Source organism: Canis lupus, chromosome 9, assembly GCF_011100685.1.
Source record: "Canis lupus familiaris isolate Mischka breed German Shepherd chromosome 9, alternate assembly UU_Cfam_GSD_1.0, whole genome shotgun sequence".
Taxonomy (NCBI): domain Eukaryota; kingdom Metazoa; phylum Chordata; class Mammalia; order Carnivora; family Canidae; genus Canis; species Canis lupus.
Window position 1 is genome coordinate 22,745,792 of NC_049230.1, and position 14,158 is coordinate 22,759,949.

At 54.2% G+C, this 14,158-nt stretch overlaps 1 protein-coding gene across 1 annotated transcript; it reads left to right on the plus strand.

Moving 5' to 3' along the window:
• Positions 1–437: 437 nt before the first annotated feature.
• Positions 438–12,922, plus strand: PGAP3 (post-GPI attachment to proteins phospholipase 3). The gene is made up of 8 exons (NM_001284440.1): positions 438–618; positions 1,812–1,909; positions 2,892–3,044; positions 10,891–10,953; positions 11,617–11,678; positions 12,044–12,180; positions 12,466–12,670; positions 12,859–12,922. The coding sequence occupies exons 1-8, from the start codon at positions 438–440 to the stop codon at positions 12,920–12,922; spliced, it is 963 nt and encodes a 320-aa protein (NP_001271369.1).
• The last annotated feature ends 1,236 nt before the right edge of the window (positions 12,923–14,158 follow it).

Sequence of the window (14,158 nt, forward strand, 5' to 3'; positions counted from 1 at the left end):
ACACACACTCATAAACTGCGAGTGTCTCGGCGACAGATGATGATGTCTTTAACCAGGATTGTGCCAATGGAGATGGAGACAAGTGGGCAGTTCCAGGTATCTTAGGAAGCGAATCTCCAGGGGTCTGGTGACAGAAAAAGAACCTGTACTTCAAATAAAGAGAGCATGGAGAAGAAAGAGGGCGCGTGTTCATACCAGACCAGTTTATTTTCCTCCTTAACCCACCTGGCGTCTCCCTTCCCTTAACCCGGTCGCCTCTATATATGGAGATGATGGTAAGACGAGGGGCGGGGCAGGCGCCCACAGAAATCCGGGCACTTTAATTTAAAGTGGGTGGACGTCACCGGAGATCAGACTAAAGAACACACGGAACTTCCGGTTACTCCGGAAGTGAAGACTCCTAAGCTCCTCCGCCGGCGGAGGGCCAGGTTGAAGGGATGGCCGGGCGGACAGCACGGCTGGTGTTGCTGGCTGGCGCAGCCGCGCTAGCAAGCGCCTCTCAGGGCGACCGGGAGCCGGTGTATCGCGACTGCGTGCACCGGTGCGAGGAGCGGAACTGCTCGGGGGGCGCTCTGAGGCACTTCCGCTCCCGCCAGCCAATCTACATGAGCCTAGCAGGTAAGCCCCACCCCGCGGCAAGCCCCGCCCTTCGGCCTTGGCCCCGCCCCTTGCGCCCCCAAACAACCTCTGAACCTTCGCTTCCCCTGGAGTCCCTTATGACTGTGAACCAAGGCCCAGGGTGGTTAGAGCGGCATCGGCCAGTCTTTTTATTTATTCAGTCAAATAGGTATTTATTTAATGCCCCTGGGTACTGGCCCTAGAATGACACTGAAATCAGATCAGTGCCCAGCCATTTGAGGTCACACTCCTCGCGGGGACATTAGCCTCCAGTGCAAGGTAGAGGATGCTTTGAGCCCTAAAGAACCCTTAGGTCAGGCAACCGGAGCATATGGGGGAGGAAGGAGTCGTTTCTGGCTTTAAAAAGGTGGGGGCAGTGATCATCTTAGAAGGACTTAAGGATGGATACATTAAATTTGGGCCTGTGGCCATTAATGGTCACCTGGTGGGTAACAGGTGTCACGGCAGGTCCGATAATTTTCACAACCCTCTCAGGCAGTTTCCTTTAACCCAGTTTTACAGTGGGGAAACTCGGAGAGGTTAAGTGCCCTGCCCAAAGTCACACAGTCAGAAAGTGGTAAAGTGGTGTTTCCAGTTCTAGCCCGTCAGACTAGAAGTTTGTTCTCTTGACTATCCCTTTGCATTCCAGAGGGAACAAAGAGAATGGAGGCCCTGGGCAGATGTGCGCATATACAGTAAGCCTGGTTTACTCAGGGAGCAGGGTGCAGGGTACACACAAAAAAGAGTATGGGAAATAAAGTTGGGAAAGCAATTTGGGGCCTCAGAAGTTAGAGTGGAAGAATTTGGGCTTCATTTTCACAGGAGGGGGAGGTCAGAGGGCAAGAGTTCCTCCTTGGCCAGTGAGAGCAAAGCCTAAGTTCATCAAGAGCAAACATAAACCCACCTAGCCGTTGATGAGTTCAGCAGATGCCAAAGTTCCCATCTGGGTGGAAGGAGAAGAGAAGACACGTCTCTGTTTGCTCACTCACTGTACACCCCCATCCCCTAAACACATACACAAACACCTTTCCCTTGTGTGTGTGTCCTTCCATCTCTCATATATCCAAGTGGGAATGTAGACTTTCCTCTGGTTCTCTCCAACCTGCAGACCCTCTTAGTTTGGGTCCCACTTGAGCTCTCTCTCTGTGCCTCCCATGATGGGGAGTTCACCAGGTCATGTTTCTCTGTTTCAGGCTGGACCTGTCAGGACGACTGTAAGTATGAGTGTATGTGGGTCACTGTTGGCCTCTACCTCAAGGAAGGTCACAAAGTGCCTCAGTTCCATGGCAAGGTGAGTTGGAGGGTCAGGGTAGGGATATGGTGACAGCGTGGTAAGATACCCTTTAGGTTAGACCATACTGTCCAGGCAGTCTGAGTTGTGGGGTAATGGATGCGTATTTGGGGCAGGTTCCTATTTTCAAAATCTGCCGGTTTTCATATAATCAGACAGAACCAGTGTGTCCTGGCTCTGGATTTGGAGTAACAAAATCTGGGAAGCTGTGTGATCTCAGAGAGTGGTGGTGGGCTTCTTAGGGTGGTGGCATGTTCACCTTGCTACAAGGATAGATTTCCTGACCCTCCACAGCATGCTTTCTTTTGCTTCTTCAGTAGTGGTCTGGATTAAAATAGTAATACACCCTCAGGTTGCCCAAGTCATGGTTTACTAGTACTTTTTCTTTCTTTCTTTTTTAATTTAAATTCAATTAGCTAATATATAACACATCATGAGTTTCACATGTGGAGTTCAGTTATGCATCAGTTGCATGTAAGACCCAGTGCTCATCACATCACGTGCCCTCCTTAATGCCCATCACCCGGTTACCCCCCCTTCCCTGCTAGTGCTTTCTCATCCAGAATGATCTTGTTCTAGACTATTGAGGTTGACAAGAATTATTCTCCCCAGTTTGTCAGAGTAAGCTGAGGCTCAGAGGTCTGTGGGTAGTAGAGGAGGAGTATATCAGAACCTATTTTCTGGGTGGCAAGTTTATGCTGTTTCCACCAGGCCATATGAGCCATCTACACTGGCCTACCTGGCCTTCCTAGAGACCAGGCTTACCGTGCTGTGAATGCTGGCCAGGACAGAGGGAGGGCCTTTAGCTAGGGACTGGAGGAGGGCTCATGGACCCTAAGAGGGACTGTCCCTGAGGCTTTGGCCAAGGTCCAGAGCGAAGCAACCAGCTGAAGGCCTGTTGATGTGGCATGTCAAGGAGCAGCAGGCTGGGGTAGCTGGGGTTGCCTGCCCCTGAGGCCCTCTCCATGTGCTCCCTTTCCAGTGGCCTTTCTCCCGGTTCCTGTTCTTCCAAGAGCCAGCTTCTGCCATGGCCTCGTTCCTCAACGGTTTGGCCAGCCTGGTGATGCTCTGCCGCTACCACACTTCTGTGCCAGCCTCCTCCCCCATGTATCCCACCTGCGTGGCCTTTGCCTGGGTAGGTAACTCGGCAGGACTCCTGCTCTACACCCTCGTCCAGGAAGGAGGGACTCTTGGATCCCCGTTCTCACCCAACAGGACTTCCCTTCACGTACCTTCCCCTCTGTTCTGCAGATTGGAAACTGCAGCTGTGGGTGGTTAGGCCTAGGGAGAAAACAGAGAAGGGACTGAATCAGATCTTACCTTTCTAGCAGAGTCCTAAGCTGGGTGTTTGGAAGGAAGGGAGGAAGAAGCCACTAAGAGACCCAGGAGGGCAATTTACAAGCACAGAAGGAAGATGAGTGGTAGGGAGCATGCTGGTAGGGACCCCTCTGGATGACTTAAAGCCCCCTCCATCTCAGCCCAGGAGGTATGGCAGCTGTAGCACTCCAGGCAGAGCTCAGCCTGGTCTTCGACCATCCCTAAGAAGCTGAAAGAATGTTCCATGTGGGTATCCAGAGAGGGCTCTGAGCTTCACAGTGTGACCGGTCAGTGGAGCCAGTATCGAGGGCCTGAGATTGTGTGAGAAGCATGGGCCAGGGGACAGCTCTGAGCTGTGACAACCTTGGGGAGGGTGTGAGAGTAAGAAGTTGCAACCAGAGCTCCCTCTGTAAGCCTTAGGGAAATGGTCTGTGCTCACTCACCTGCCTGCCACCAAAGCAGTAATTCATGTATTGAGCACCTACAGTGTGCCAGGCACTTTGCTGAGTGCTGGAGATCCAAAAGGATGTAAAAACAGACAAGAGGCACCTGGCTGGCTCAGTTCATAGAGTGTGCAACTCTTGATCTCAGGGTCATGAATTCAATACCCACGTTGGGTGTAGCGCTTACTTAACAAGGACCAAAGCCAAAAACCAGGTTCCTGCCCTCTGGTAGTAACCACACAAGCACACGATTGAATGTAAAAGCACAACTCTTGAAAAGTGCAGTGGAAGAGATGTGCTGCAGGGTGTGTGATGGGGCACTAGACCAGACCAGTGCCAGGCAATCGGGGATGCTTCCCTGAGGAGGGAGCCTTTGAAGTAAGATTGGAATGATGAATGAACCTTAGCTCCATGAGTTCAGGGAGAGTAGGGGGAGCCATCCACACAGGAGACTCAGAATATGCACAGACAGAAGAGAGTGAGAACTAGGGGCTCCTGGGTGGCTTAGTCAGGTGAGCATCTGCCTTCAGCTCAGGTCACGATGGAACCGCATCCGACTCCCTGCTTGTCCCCTTCCCTCTGCCTGCCGCTCCCCCTGCTTGTGCCTGCTCTTTCATTTGCACTCTCTCTCTCTCTCTCAAATAAATAAATAATAAATAAATAAATCTTTAAAAGATAAATAAAAGAGAGAGTGAGAACCTGAAAGGCCAGGAAGCCTGCCATACAGGAAGCCAGGGAGTGGGTGAGAAGACAGATGCGCAGGTGGGCAGTGAATGGGGCCAGGCCCTGGAGAGCTTGGGGGCACATTAACACTTTCCACCTGGATTTTCAAAGTGTCAGGAAGAAACGAGGGTCAAAGGGAAGAGGTTTCCTGAATAGATATGCTTGGAAAACTCATCCTGGCTACTGTGTAGCAGACAAATTGGAGGAGTAGGAGTGGATGCAGGGGGCTAGTGGGTTTTAGTACAGGGCACAGTAGCTAGACAGGGCGGGAGTATGGGTCTTGGGAAGGGGGTTGTTAAAAACTATGTTTGAGCTATGTTTTGAGGTGATTAACATTTTTAAAAATTTATTTCTTTAACACATGCATAGCTCTTTCTGTATGTCAGGTACAATTCTAAGTATTTTATAACCTCATTAATCCCATCACAAGCTATGAGATTAGCAGTATTATCATCCCGAGGTTATAGATGGAAACCAAGGACTGAAAAGGTTAAGTAAAACCTGTCCTAGGAGCCAGGGTTTGAACCCAAGCGCCTGGCTCCAGAGTCTGCATTCTTGCCACCTTGACTGTGCTGGCACGCCGCAGCAGTAGGTTTGGTGAGGAAGGAGCAATCCAGGACAACCCAGTGTTCCCACTCATGAGAGATAGTAGCTGTGCACGTGCATGAGATCACCAGGAGTTGCTGAGGGGGTCTAGGATGGAGCCCTGAAGGGCCCGTAAAACATGAAGGTTAGATAGAGGAGAATGAGCCAGCAGCAGACACAGGAGTGGCTGGAGGGCTCAGTGGAAAACTAGGATATTGTATACTTGGGGAGCCCTGGGACAGGAACAGGGAGGAGTGTGGAAGCTGTTCTCTGGAACTCTGCTGGACAGTCAAGAGAACTGAAGGACACCCCAGGGTCTGGCTACACCAGTTTCTGAGGACCTTAGGAAAACTGGTAATAGGGGGGCTGCTGAGAAGTCCAGGCCGAGCCTCAGACTTAAGAGATGGGCATCATCAGGAGGGCAGTGGGGGAGGCCATTCAGCCTCTGGAAAATGTTGATTCTAATTTTTTTCTATTTAACAAATATTAATAATAAGTGTTAGGAATTACATAATAGGCATGTCCTAAGTACCTTACATGTATTTTTTTTTTATTTTTATTTATTTATGATAGTCACAGAGAGAGAGAGAGAGAGAGGCAGAGACACAGGCAGAGGGAGAAGCAGGCTCCATGCACCGGGAGCCTGACGTGGGATTCGATCCCGGGTCTCCAGGATCGCGCCCTGGGCCAAAGGCAGGCGCCAAACCGCTGTGCCACCCAGGGATCCCACCTTACATGTATTTTCTCATTCAATCCTCATTATACCACTGTGAACTCTAAGCAAGGCTCAGAGACGGAAAGCCTTGTCCAAAGTCAACAGCTCACAAGTCAGTGACTGGTGGAGACAGGTTGGCATCCAGGACTGACTCCAGGGCTGTAAGAGCACTTGGCTCCTCCTCTGGGCTGTCTCCGTATACTGATAAACGTCTGTTGAGCATATGCTGTGGGGAGAGACAGAGGTTAGTCCTTGTGGAAACTGAGGTCCTGGCCCCAAGGAGCTAAGTCTAGGGGGAGGGGTGGGTCCAGCTGGTCTGGGAGGCAGAGTAGGCAGAGCCCTGGGAGTAGCAGGTTTGGGAGGGGAGACCATGTCCTCTAGTGGAGAAGTCTGCTGGGGAAGCCCAGAGACGGGGAGAGACTCCATCAGGGACTTGCAGGCCTCATAAGGTTTAGATGCAATACAGATGAGGGGAGAAGAGATCGGATTTCTGCATTTCCGGCTGGTAGCACAGCAGGAGCAAAGGGGTGGAAGGTGGAGGATATGGGACCTACATGGACAGCCTTGGATAGGTCAGCCTGGCCACAATGTGGCTGAGTGAAGAGGAGTAGAAGGAGGTAAGATAGCACAGAGAGGGCCCTGAGTGCTGAGGGGCAGGTGCTCTTGTGTAGGCGGGGGCCTGGCATCTGCATACCCTGTCCTAAGCATGGATGCGATATTTAGTCTTGGCCAAGAAAGCAGAGAAATTGAGGAGGGTACACCTGTCCCCTTTCCCTTGGGGGTTCTTCCAGGATCACTGCTTTCTGGGCCCATGGCCTTCACCCCCTGCCCCCACCCCTGCTAGCGAGCACTGGGCAGCCCCTGTCTAAACTGCCTGAACAAAGCTTAGCGCCTCCTTGGACAGACCCATGGGTCTGAGGGGACCCCAGGGGGTCCCAGCCTTTGCCAGTTATCATGCCACAGCTCTCGTCTTGATCTCCCTGATTCTTGGGTCTTTCGTCTCACTGGTCGGCCACTCAGCTTCCTTCTTTGTGAGGGTCGGGCCTCCCAGTACCCTGCAATCTAGTCTACTGAGGACCCTTTGGGACAGAGCAGGAGATGTTTGATTGAGAGAAGGTGGATACCTGGAGGCTGTGTCTTAGGACATCCTATGGGATATGGGGTTTGGGAACACGGAATCCTCTCATGCTGGCACAAAGTCCTGGAGGGAGAGAGTCTTGGTGCCCACACTTTGTTTCATGACCAGTTTGGATTTTATACTTGATCTTTAGTCCTGTGTGCCTGTGTTTGCAGGAGGGAGGGCTCCTGAGCTGAATGAAGGGTGTGGCAGTGGACTTTGTATTGGGCTGGGTCTTCTGGAGCCAGTGGGGCTCCTGATTTCTGTTGGGATAGGTTAGGAAGGCATTTTCCAGGCTAAGTCTTGAGAGGGTTGGCTCAGTCTTTTCCCCTGGGAAACAAAGAGACCCTGCCCCAGCAAGGCTAATGAAGCTTTGGCACAAGAAGGCAGCCTCCGCCTTGACATTTGGACCTGGGCTGGGCATCTGCCAGGCTTTGGGGGAGCCTGCCAAAGCTCTGCACACCATAGACCTTTGACTTCTGGCACATGGGGGCCCCTGCCCTCTGCAAAGCCAGGAGGCCAAACCAGTTCCCTGCCCCTTCATCCAGTAAGGAAAGGTCCTCAGAAGTAGAGGTGAGAGAGTGAGGGTGCCAGGAAAGCCCAGACTGTCCCCACAGGATGATTGATGGAGGTGGGGACTGATTGTGCTCTACCACTGCTGTGGAAACCACGAGAAGAGACAGGCCAAGCCTGCAGCAGAATGATGGTGAGACTTCAGAAAGGACTTCCCGCTGGTCAGACGAGAGCCAGTGGAACAGACAATGGCAGGAAATCAAGGGATCCTTTTGGATGGTAGAAAAAGCCATCTTCCTCCCATGTCCATCTGCCTCTTCCCCTCTTCTGTCTCAGGAGTGAAGTGGGGCAGGGTTGCCCTGCCCAAGGCAGGGGGTAAGACACTGTGGCCTGGGGGGGGGGGGGGGGCGGGCAGGATGGCAGCAGGCGTCATATTTAACATTCTGCCTCCCCCACTTCTGAGACACTGAGCTATTTAAAGCCCCACATGTCCCCACCACCACGGTGTCAATGACAGCCCCGAGCACTGGGGCTTAGCACTGGGGTCGAATTCCTGACAGATCTGGCTCATTTGGCATCCAACCAGTTTCACGGCTGTGATATTTTTGTCTCAATTTTCTTATTTTCCAACAGACTGAAACAGCCTCCTGCTCTCCCTCACCCAGCCTTCCCCCGTCCCCCTCCGTTTCCACCCTTGTTGGCATCCTGCCCCTGGCCTCCCCGCTTCCTCTGTGTTTACACAAAGCCCAGCGCCCTCCTGGCCTGCCTGATTGGCCAGTTACCATTGGCCCCCCCATTCTACTCAAGCTTGGCTGAAGAGTCCCGGAGCAGCCATACTCTTGTGCCTGGGAACCTTTCCCTTCCTTCCACTTCTGTGTGTCCCCTTTGCTTGAGTCTTGATTACAAACTCCCGGGGAAGAGAAATAGTATCTCTCCAGTGAATCCTGGGGAAAAACTGGCATTTATGGGATACCTACTGTGTGCCAGGCGGCCGTAGCAGCAACCATTTACTGAGTGGCTTCTTTTTGCTAGGCATTCTGCAGACCTCATCTTAGGACCCTCTGATGCAGTGGGTATTATTCTTAACTCAATTTGGTAGATGAGACAGCTGAGACTCAGAGATTTCTTTTGGTTTAAGATCACACAGCTATTTAGGGACTAAGAACTTGAACCCAGGGTCCATCTTCTTATGAAGGCTGTGGAAGTTCTGCCCCCAGCATGAACAGTGGGGTGGGCCTGGGCAGCGGTGGGGAGACTACCTCTTCTCTGCCTGGACTTCCTTGGCCTTTGGAGACAGTGGGAGGCACACTTGGCCTCTTTGGCCTTGGGTCTGTGGAGAGATGTGAGGGTCCCATTCTGGTCAACAAATTGGGAAGAAACAGCACCTAATGTTTTGCCCTGTCCTGGGCGCTGTGCTACACACTGCACTTGTATTGCTCGTTAAATCTTTGTGAGTACTATGATTATTTCTATTTCACAGATGAGAAAACTGAGGCGCAGCAAGGCTAAATAACTTGCCCAAGGACACACAGGAAATGCAGAGCTGAGTTTGAACCCTGGCAATCTAACCCTAGGGCGTGCATACTTAATGACACTGTCTTCCAAGTCTGCAGAGAGGGTCAGAAGAGGAGTCCCTCATAATGGGACACTGCCTGGGGTAGAGGGGGCTTTTTAGGGGTGCAGAGTCCAGGCTGCAGGTGGGTCACTGTAAGTGGAAGGTACCTCAGGGAGGCCATTGAACAGAGGACCCCGCAGCTCCCACTCTGCCCCCTAGAGCTGAGCCCTGGTCCCATGCTTCTTCCCACCCCTGCTTTCAGGGCCAGAGCCACCACTTAGCTCAGGTCTCTTGTCACCTCTCCCTTCCTGCTGTGGGTGACAAGGAGGCCTGGTTGGCTGCCAGTCCCTGCTGCCTTCCCCTCCAACTCCCTCTCATGCTGGCTCCAGGGCCACTCTCTTCCCCGAGGGTGTCCCTATTCCTGGCCTCCTGGGCCCTGCCTCCAACCCTGAGTCTGCTCTGCTCCCCATGCTGACCCAGAGCATCACAGGCTTTATATGGGAGCAATGTCTGAGAAGCCACCCATCTTCCAGCCTCCAGACCAAGCCCCCTAGGCCATCTTTGAGAAAGGGGCAGCGCCTGGGACAGGACTGGATGGCCGTCTTCAAGAGAGCAAGTAGCCTGACCTAGAATAATCGTCTGATGTCAGGGTTGGAAAGGGAGGAAGGATCACTTAGGCTAGCCCCTGATTGATTAGTCGATTAGTCACAAGGGGAAAAAAAAAGGTAACAGGAGGAGGCAAAGACCCACAGGGCAGGGTCTTTGTCCAGAGGAGCAAAGCCAAGAGATGCAGCCTAGGACCCAGGCCAGACAGGCTTGCATGGGGCCACCTGAGCCTCCAGAGACTTCTAATGCTGACTGCCTTTGCACAGAGCCTTGCCTGTCTACACACCTTTGCTTTTCCCATTCTCTCATAAGCCCTTTGGGGCCTGCAATGAGGAACCCATCCTGCTGTCTGGCCTTCCTGCTGCAGTACTGGATGGAGAGGCTTCTTCCCTGCTTCCTCTGGCCCGTGCCTGGCCAGGTTTCCTGCTGTCCTGGACCCAAACGAGCAGCTCCTGGCCTTGACCCATCCCAGGCTGACTTGTTCCCCCCACCCTCCCTAGAGCAGCCCTCCCTATCTCCAGTGCATTCCAGGCCAGACCTCTGGCTGCCTGTTTTTTCCTTTGACTGGTTGTCACTGGTTTTCCAGCCCAGTGAAGGAACCTCCACCCTTGCCCACCATCTTTCTTTTTTTTATTTTTATTTTTATTTATTTATTTTTTTTTGTCCACCATCTTTCAGTGATCTGGGCCTCTGCCATGAACACAGCACCAACTCCCACAAGATCTAGAATTCATTTACAAGATGTTTTGTACTGTCCCTTTGCAGTTAATTTCCAGAGAAAAGGCCTCAAACATGCTCCTGGGCCCTGACCCGCCACAGCCCCTTCTGCCTTCTGCTCCTCCCAGAGCTCTGGAGCAGCAGACACTGGTCTGGCGGGTTGGGCCGGCCCACCCAGGAGGAAGCTGGGCTCAGTTGGCCAGGCTTCTCCTTAGAGACTTGGCCCCAATGGGATCTGCTCGAGATCTCCCTCGCTTGCTTTGCTTGGGACACACCCCAAGCTGGCTCGAGCCCCTCCACTCCACCCACTTCATTCCCGCCCCCAGAGGCTGAGGTCACCAGCTCCCCTGGCCCGGGTGGGGCTGTCATCACCTGCCAGTTGGGGGAGGAGGCGAGGCCCCCTGGGGGCTGTTGTCTTAGAGATTGAGTAAGCAGGGAACTTGGCTCTGCCGGAACTGGTTCCCAGGCCAGGCCGGAACCTGTGGAGGCTGCAGCCCCCGTGGCCTGGGGGGCTCAGGGTTTCGGGGAAGCTGGGGGCATGGGTTTGTTCTGCGGGCTCCAGGGCCAAAGGTAAAAGTGTTTCACTACTCCAAAGAGCCCCTTCCCCAAAGTGAGACTCCTCTGAGAGCTCTAGGGCTCTTCCCCACCTCCCCACCTCGGGACCCTATGCTTACCAGCCCCTCCCTACAGGTTTCCCTCAATGCTTGGTTCTGGTCCACAGTCTTCCACACCAAGGACACCGACCTCACAGAGGTGAGCGGCCCTCTGACTCCATCTCCTGTTTGGGACAGTCCCAGAGGAGCCCAGAAAGGGTGGGGGCCCCTCTAGGGTTTCCTAGGGACTCCATTTACCCAGCACTTGCTCTGTGCTAAGCATCTTTAACCTATTCGTGCACTTGAGCCCCACCTGACCCTTATGAGGTAGATGTGATTATTGGCTCTTAACCGATGAGACAGCTGAACCTTGGAATGGCAAAATCGCTTGCCTGGGTCACCCGGCCAGTAAGGGCGATGCCTGGACTTGGGCCCACAGCTGTGGACTCGAGGCTGTGCTCTGAGTCCTGCGGCACTCGTGCATCCTGGAGCCCTAGTGTCCTAGCAGGCACCTCCACCATGCCTCCAACACCTCGCTGCTGAATACATTTTAAAAAGTTGTATGATGTGAATACAAGAGTCAGATTGTTAAATTCAGGAGTGAAACAGCAATAGGCACAAGGAGCAAGAGACCTAGACACCCCTACTCCCACCTCCACTCTGCCGCCCGTAGCCCGGGGACTCCCATGTCACAGTATAGCTGTGCCTCCAACGCCCCTCCTGGCCCCATCCCAGGGTCGTCTCAGCGCCCTGCCCACACAAAATTCTGTCCCCTTCCCCCTCCCTTCACACTGGCCCCTCATCCAGCTCTCCCTGTCCTCAGAAAATGGATTACTTCTGTGCCTCCACCGTCATCCTACACTCAATCTATCTGTGCTGTGTCAGGTGAGCCCATTTTGGCCCTGCAGGGGCAAAATCAGGCACTGGGGGCAGAAATGATCACCTCGCCCACCCCTGGGGGTGTTGTCCCTGGGGCCTTGCACCGCACACAGGCACACACACACACACCCTCTGGGCTGTTCTGGATGGGGACTTTGGGGTAGAGCTAGGGGGCCCTGGCTCTTTCCAAGGAGCAGCAGCACTTGGTCCCAGGCCCCTGGGGGGATTGGAGGCCTGCTTGGCTGGCCAGTTTGGGTAGGGGAGGAGGGCAGTGGCCCCCACATACTGACGTCAGGATGAAGGGATACTTAGGGAATGCTGTTCTGGGCATGGGCCACCCTCCATCTGAGCGGCTCTGGTTGGCGAGGCAGGACCGTGGGGCTGCAGCACCCGGCTGTGGCCAGTGCCTTCCGGGCCCTCCTGCTGCTAATGCTGACTGCGCATGTCTCCTACCTGAGCCTCGTCCATTTCGACTATGGCTACAACCTGGCAGCCAATGTGGCTATTGGTGAGGCATGAGGGGGGAACTGAGGACCAGGGCGGGGGTGCGGGGAAGGGGAGGGACCTGGACCATGTGTAGAACTGCTGGCCTGGGGTGGAGGTAGGGATTTGATGGTATTCCTGGAGAAGGTTCTAGAGAGGCCCTTGGGGTGGGAGAGGGGAGGCTGGGAGGAGAGTCTGAAGATGGTCGTGGGGTCAAAGAGCATGAGGATAGGGGAGGCTTGGGGGGAGTGGCGGGGGACGAGGTCCCAGGAGTGAGCCTCTCCCCACCCCCACCCCTACCCCCACCCAGGCCTGGTGAACGTGGTGTGGTGGCTGGCCTGGTGCCTGCGAAACCTGCGGCGGCTGCCTCATGTGCGCAAGTGCATGGTAGTGGTCCTGCTGCTACAGGGGCTGTCCCTGCTTGAGCTGCTCGACTTCCCACCTTTCTTCTGGGTCCTGGATGCCCATGCCATCTGGCACATCAGCACCATCCCGGTCCACGTCCTCTTCTTCAGGTGGGTGCTACTCCCTGTCCTGTGTGCACCTTCTTTGTGTCCATCCTCACCTGCTCCTTGAGGAAACCAAGGCCTCTGTGCGGCTCACCCCCTGCTAGCTTGGTTCACCCCCTGCTAGCTTGCCTACACTTGCCCCCACGGGGTGCTTTCAGAGCCATACCTCAGTGGGCTCCTCCCTCTGCCCACAGCTTCCTGGAAGATGACAGCCTGTATCTGCTGAAGGAATCAGAGGCCAAGTTCAAGCTGGATTGAAGGGCCTGGGGGTGGGTCTGCCCCACTGGGGATCCTGCCCTCTCCCAGCTGGTTCCCCTCCTCCCCATGATCCTTGAGATGATTTTCTTCCTTTTAGCATCTTGAACTTGGACATAAAGGGTATGGGCCCAGAATCATGTCACCGCCCATCCTCTTGCTTGCCCCCACCTGGCCCTCACAAGCCTTGGAGTCTGTTCAGACTTGGCTTTCTCAGCATCTGGAGTTGGGAGGATGGACAGCCCCTCTGGTTCCTGGAGCAGAACTGGAGTAGAACTGTGTTCTTAGCTCCACCAAGAGGAGAGCTGCCTCTGCCTCTCCATTAGCCCCTTCCCCACGTCCCCTCAATGCCAAGGTGGTTCCTACAGCTGTCTGTATAGCTGGGAGACCAGGTATACAGGCTTTTGGGGGCACAGTGGGGTCCCCTTCTGTTACCCCTTGCCCTCCTCCATGGCACCACTAGGTGGCACTAGACTCTTGCTCTTTGGCAGCCCAGGTCCCAAGGCAGGTCTCCTCCCAGTGGGATCTTGAGGGACCCAGCTGCTAGGGTTGGGGGTTGCCTCAGCCAGAATCCCTGGAGGCCTCATGGCATTCCCTCTCTGGGGCCAGAACCCCAGAGAGCCCAGGACGGGAATCCCTCTGGCTCCTCTGCTGCGGTTCTGGTTAAGACCCTGCCCATGAGTGTGGAAGGAAGTGTGAGCTAGACAGTGCATAGGTGACAGGGTGGTGGGTGTGGGCCTGCATGTATGAGATGCTGGGGGGGACAATGTATGTGAGCATGTGGGGAGAGTGGGGTGGGTGTGAGTGGTTTTAAAGTGTGTGTTGCAGGACAGGTGGGTAAGTGTGGGTTAGGGCAATATGCATAGACTGGGTAAGGTGAGTGTGAGTGTCACATCATGAGGGGAGGTTGGAGAGAAATGGAGGATCAGGTTACTACCAAAAAGTATCTGTTAAGCACCAGCTCTGCACAAGGCCCCAGGTGGGCAGAGAGCCAGGATATCTGAGCCAGCGGGGTACGAGGATCCAGGCCGCATGGGTGTGTTCCTGTCCATTGCCCCCACTTTACAATACTTCTCTAAATGTCAGAGCGTCCATACACAGCTCAAACCACCCTCAGGAACCAGCCTCTCTAGAGCAGAGGAAGGAAGGGACACGGGGATCGCCTGGGCCTCTCCTGCCTTCCTGTCTGTCTCCTCACCTAGACTTGGTTGGCCTCCCTCTTCTCTAGGCTCTACCTGC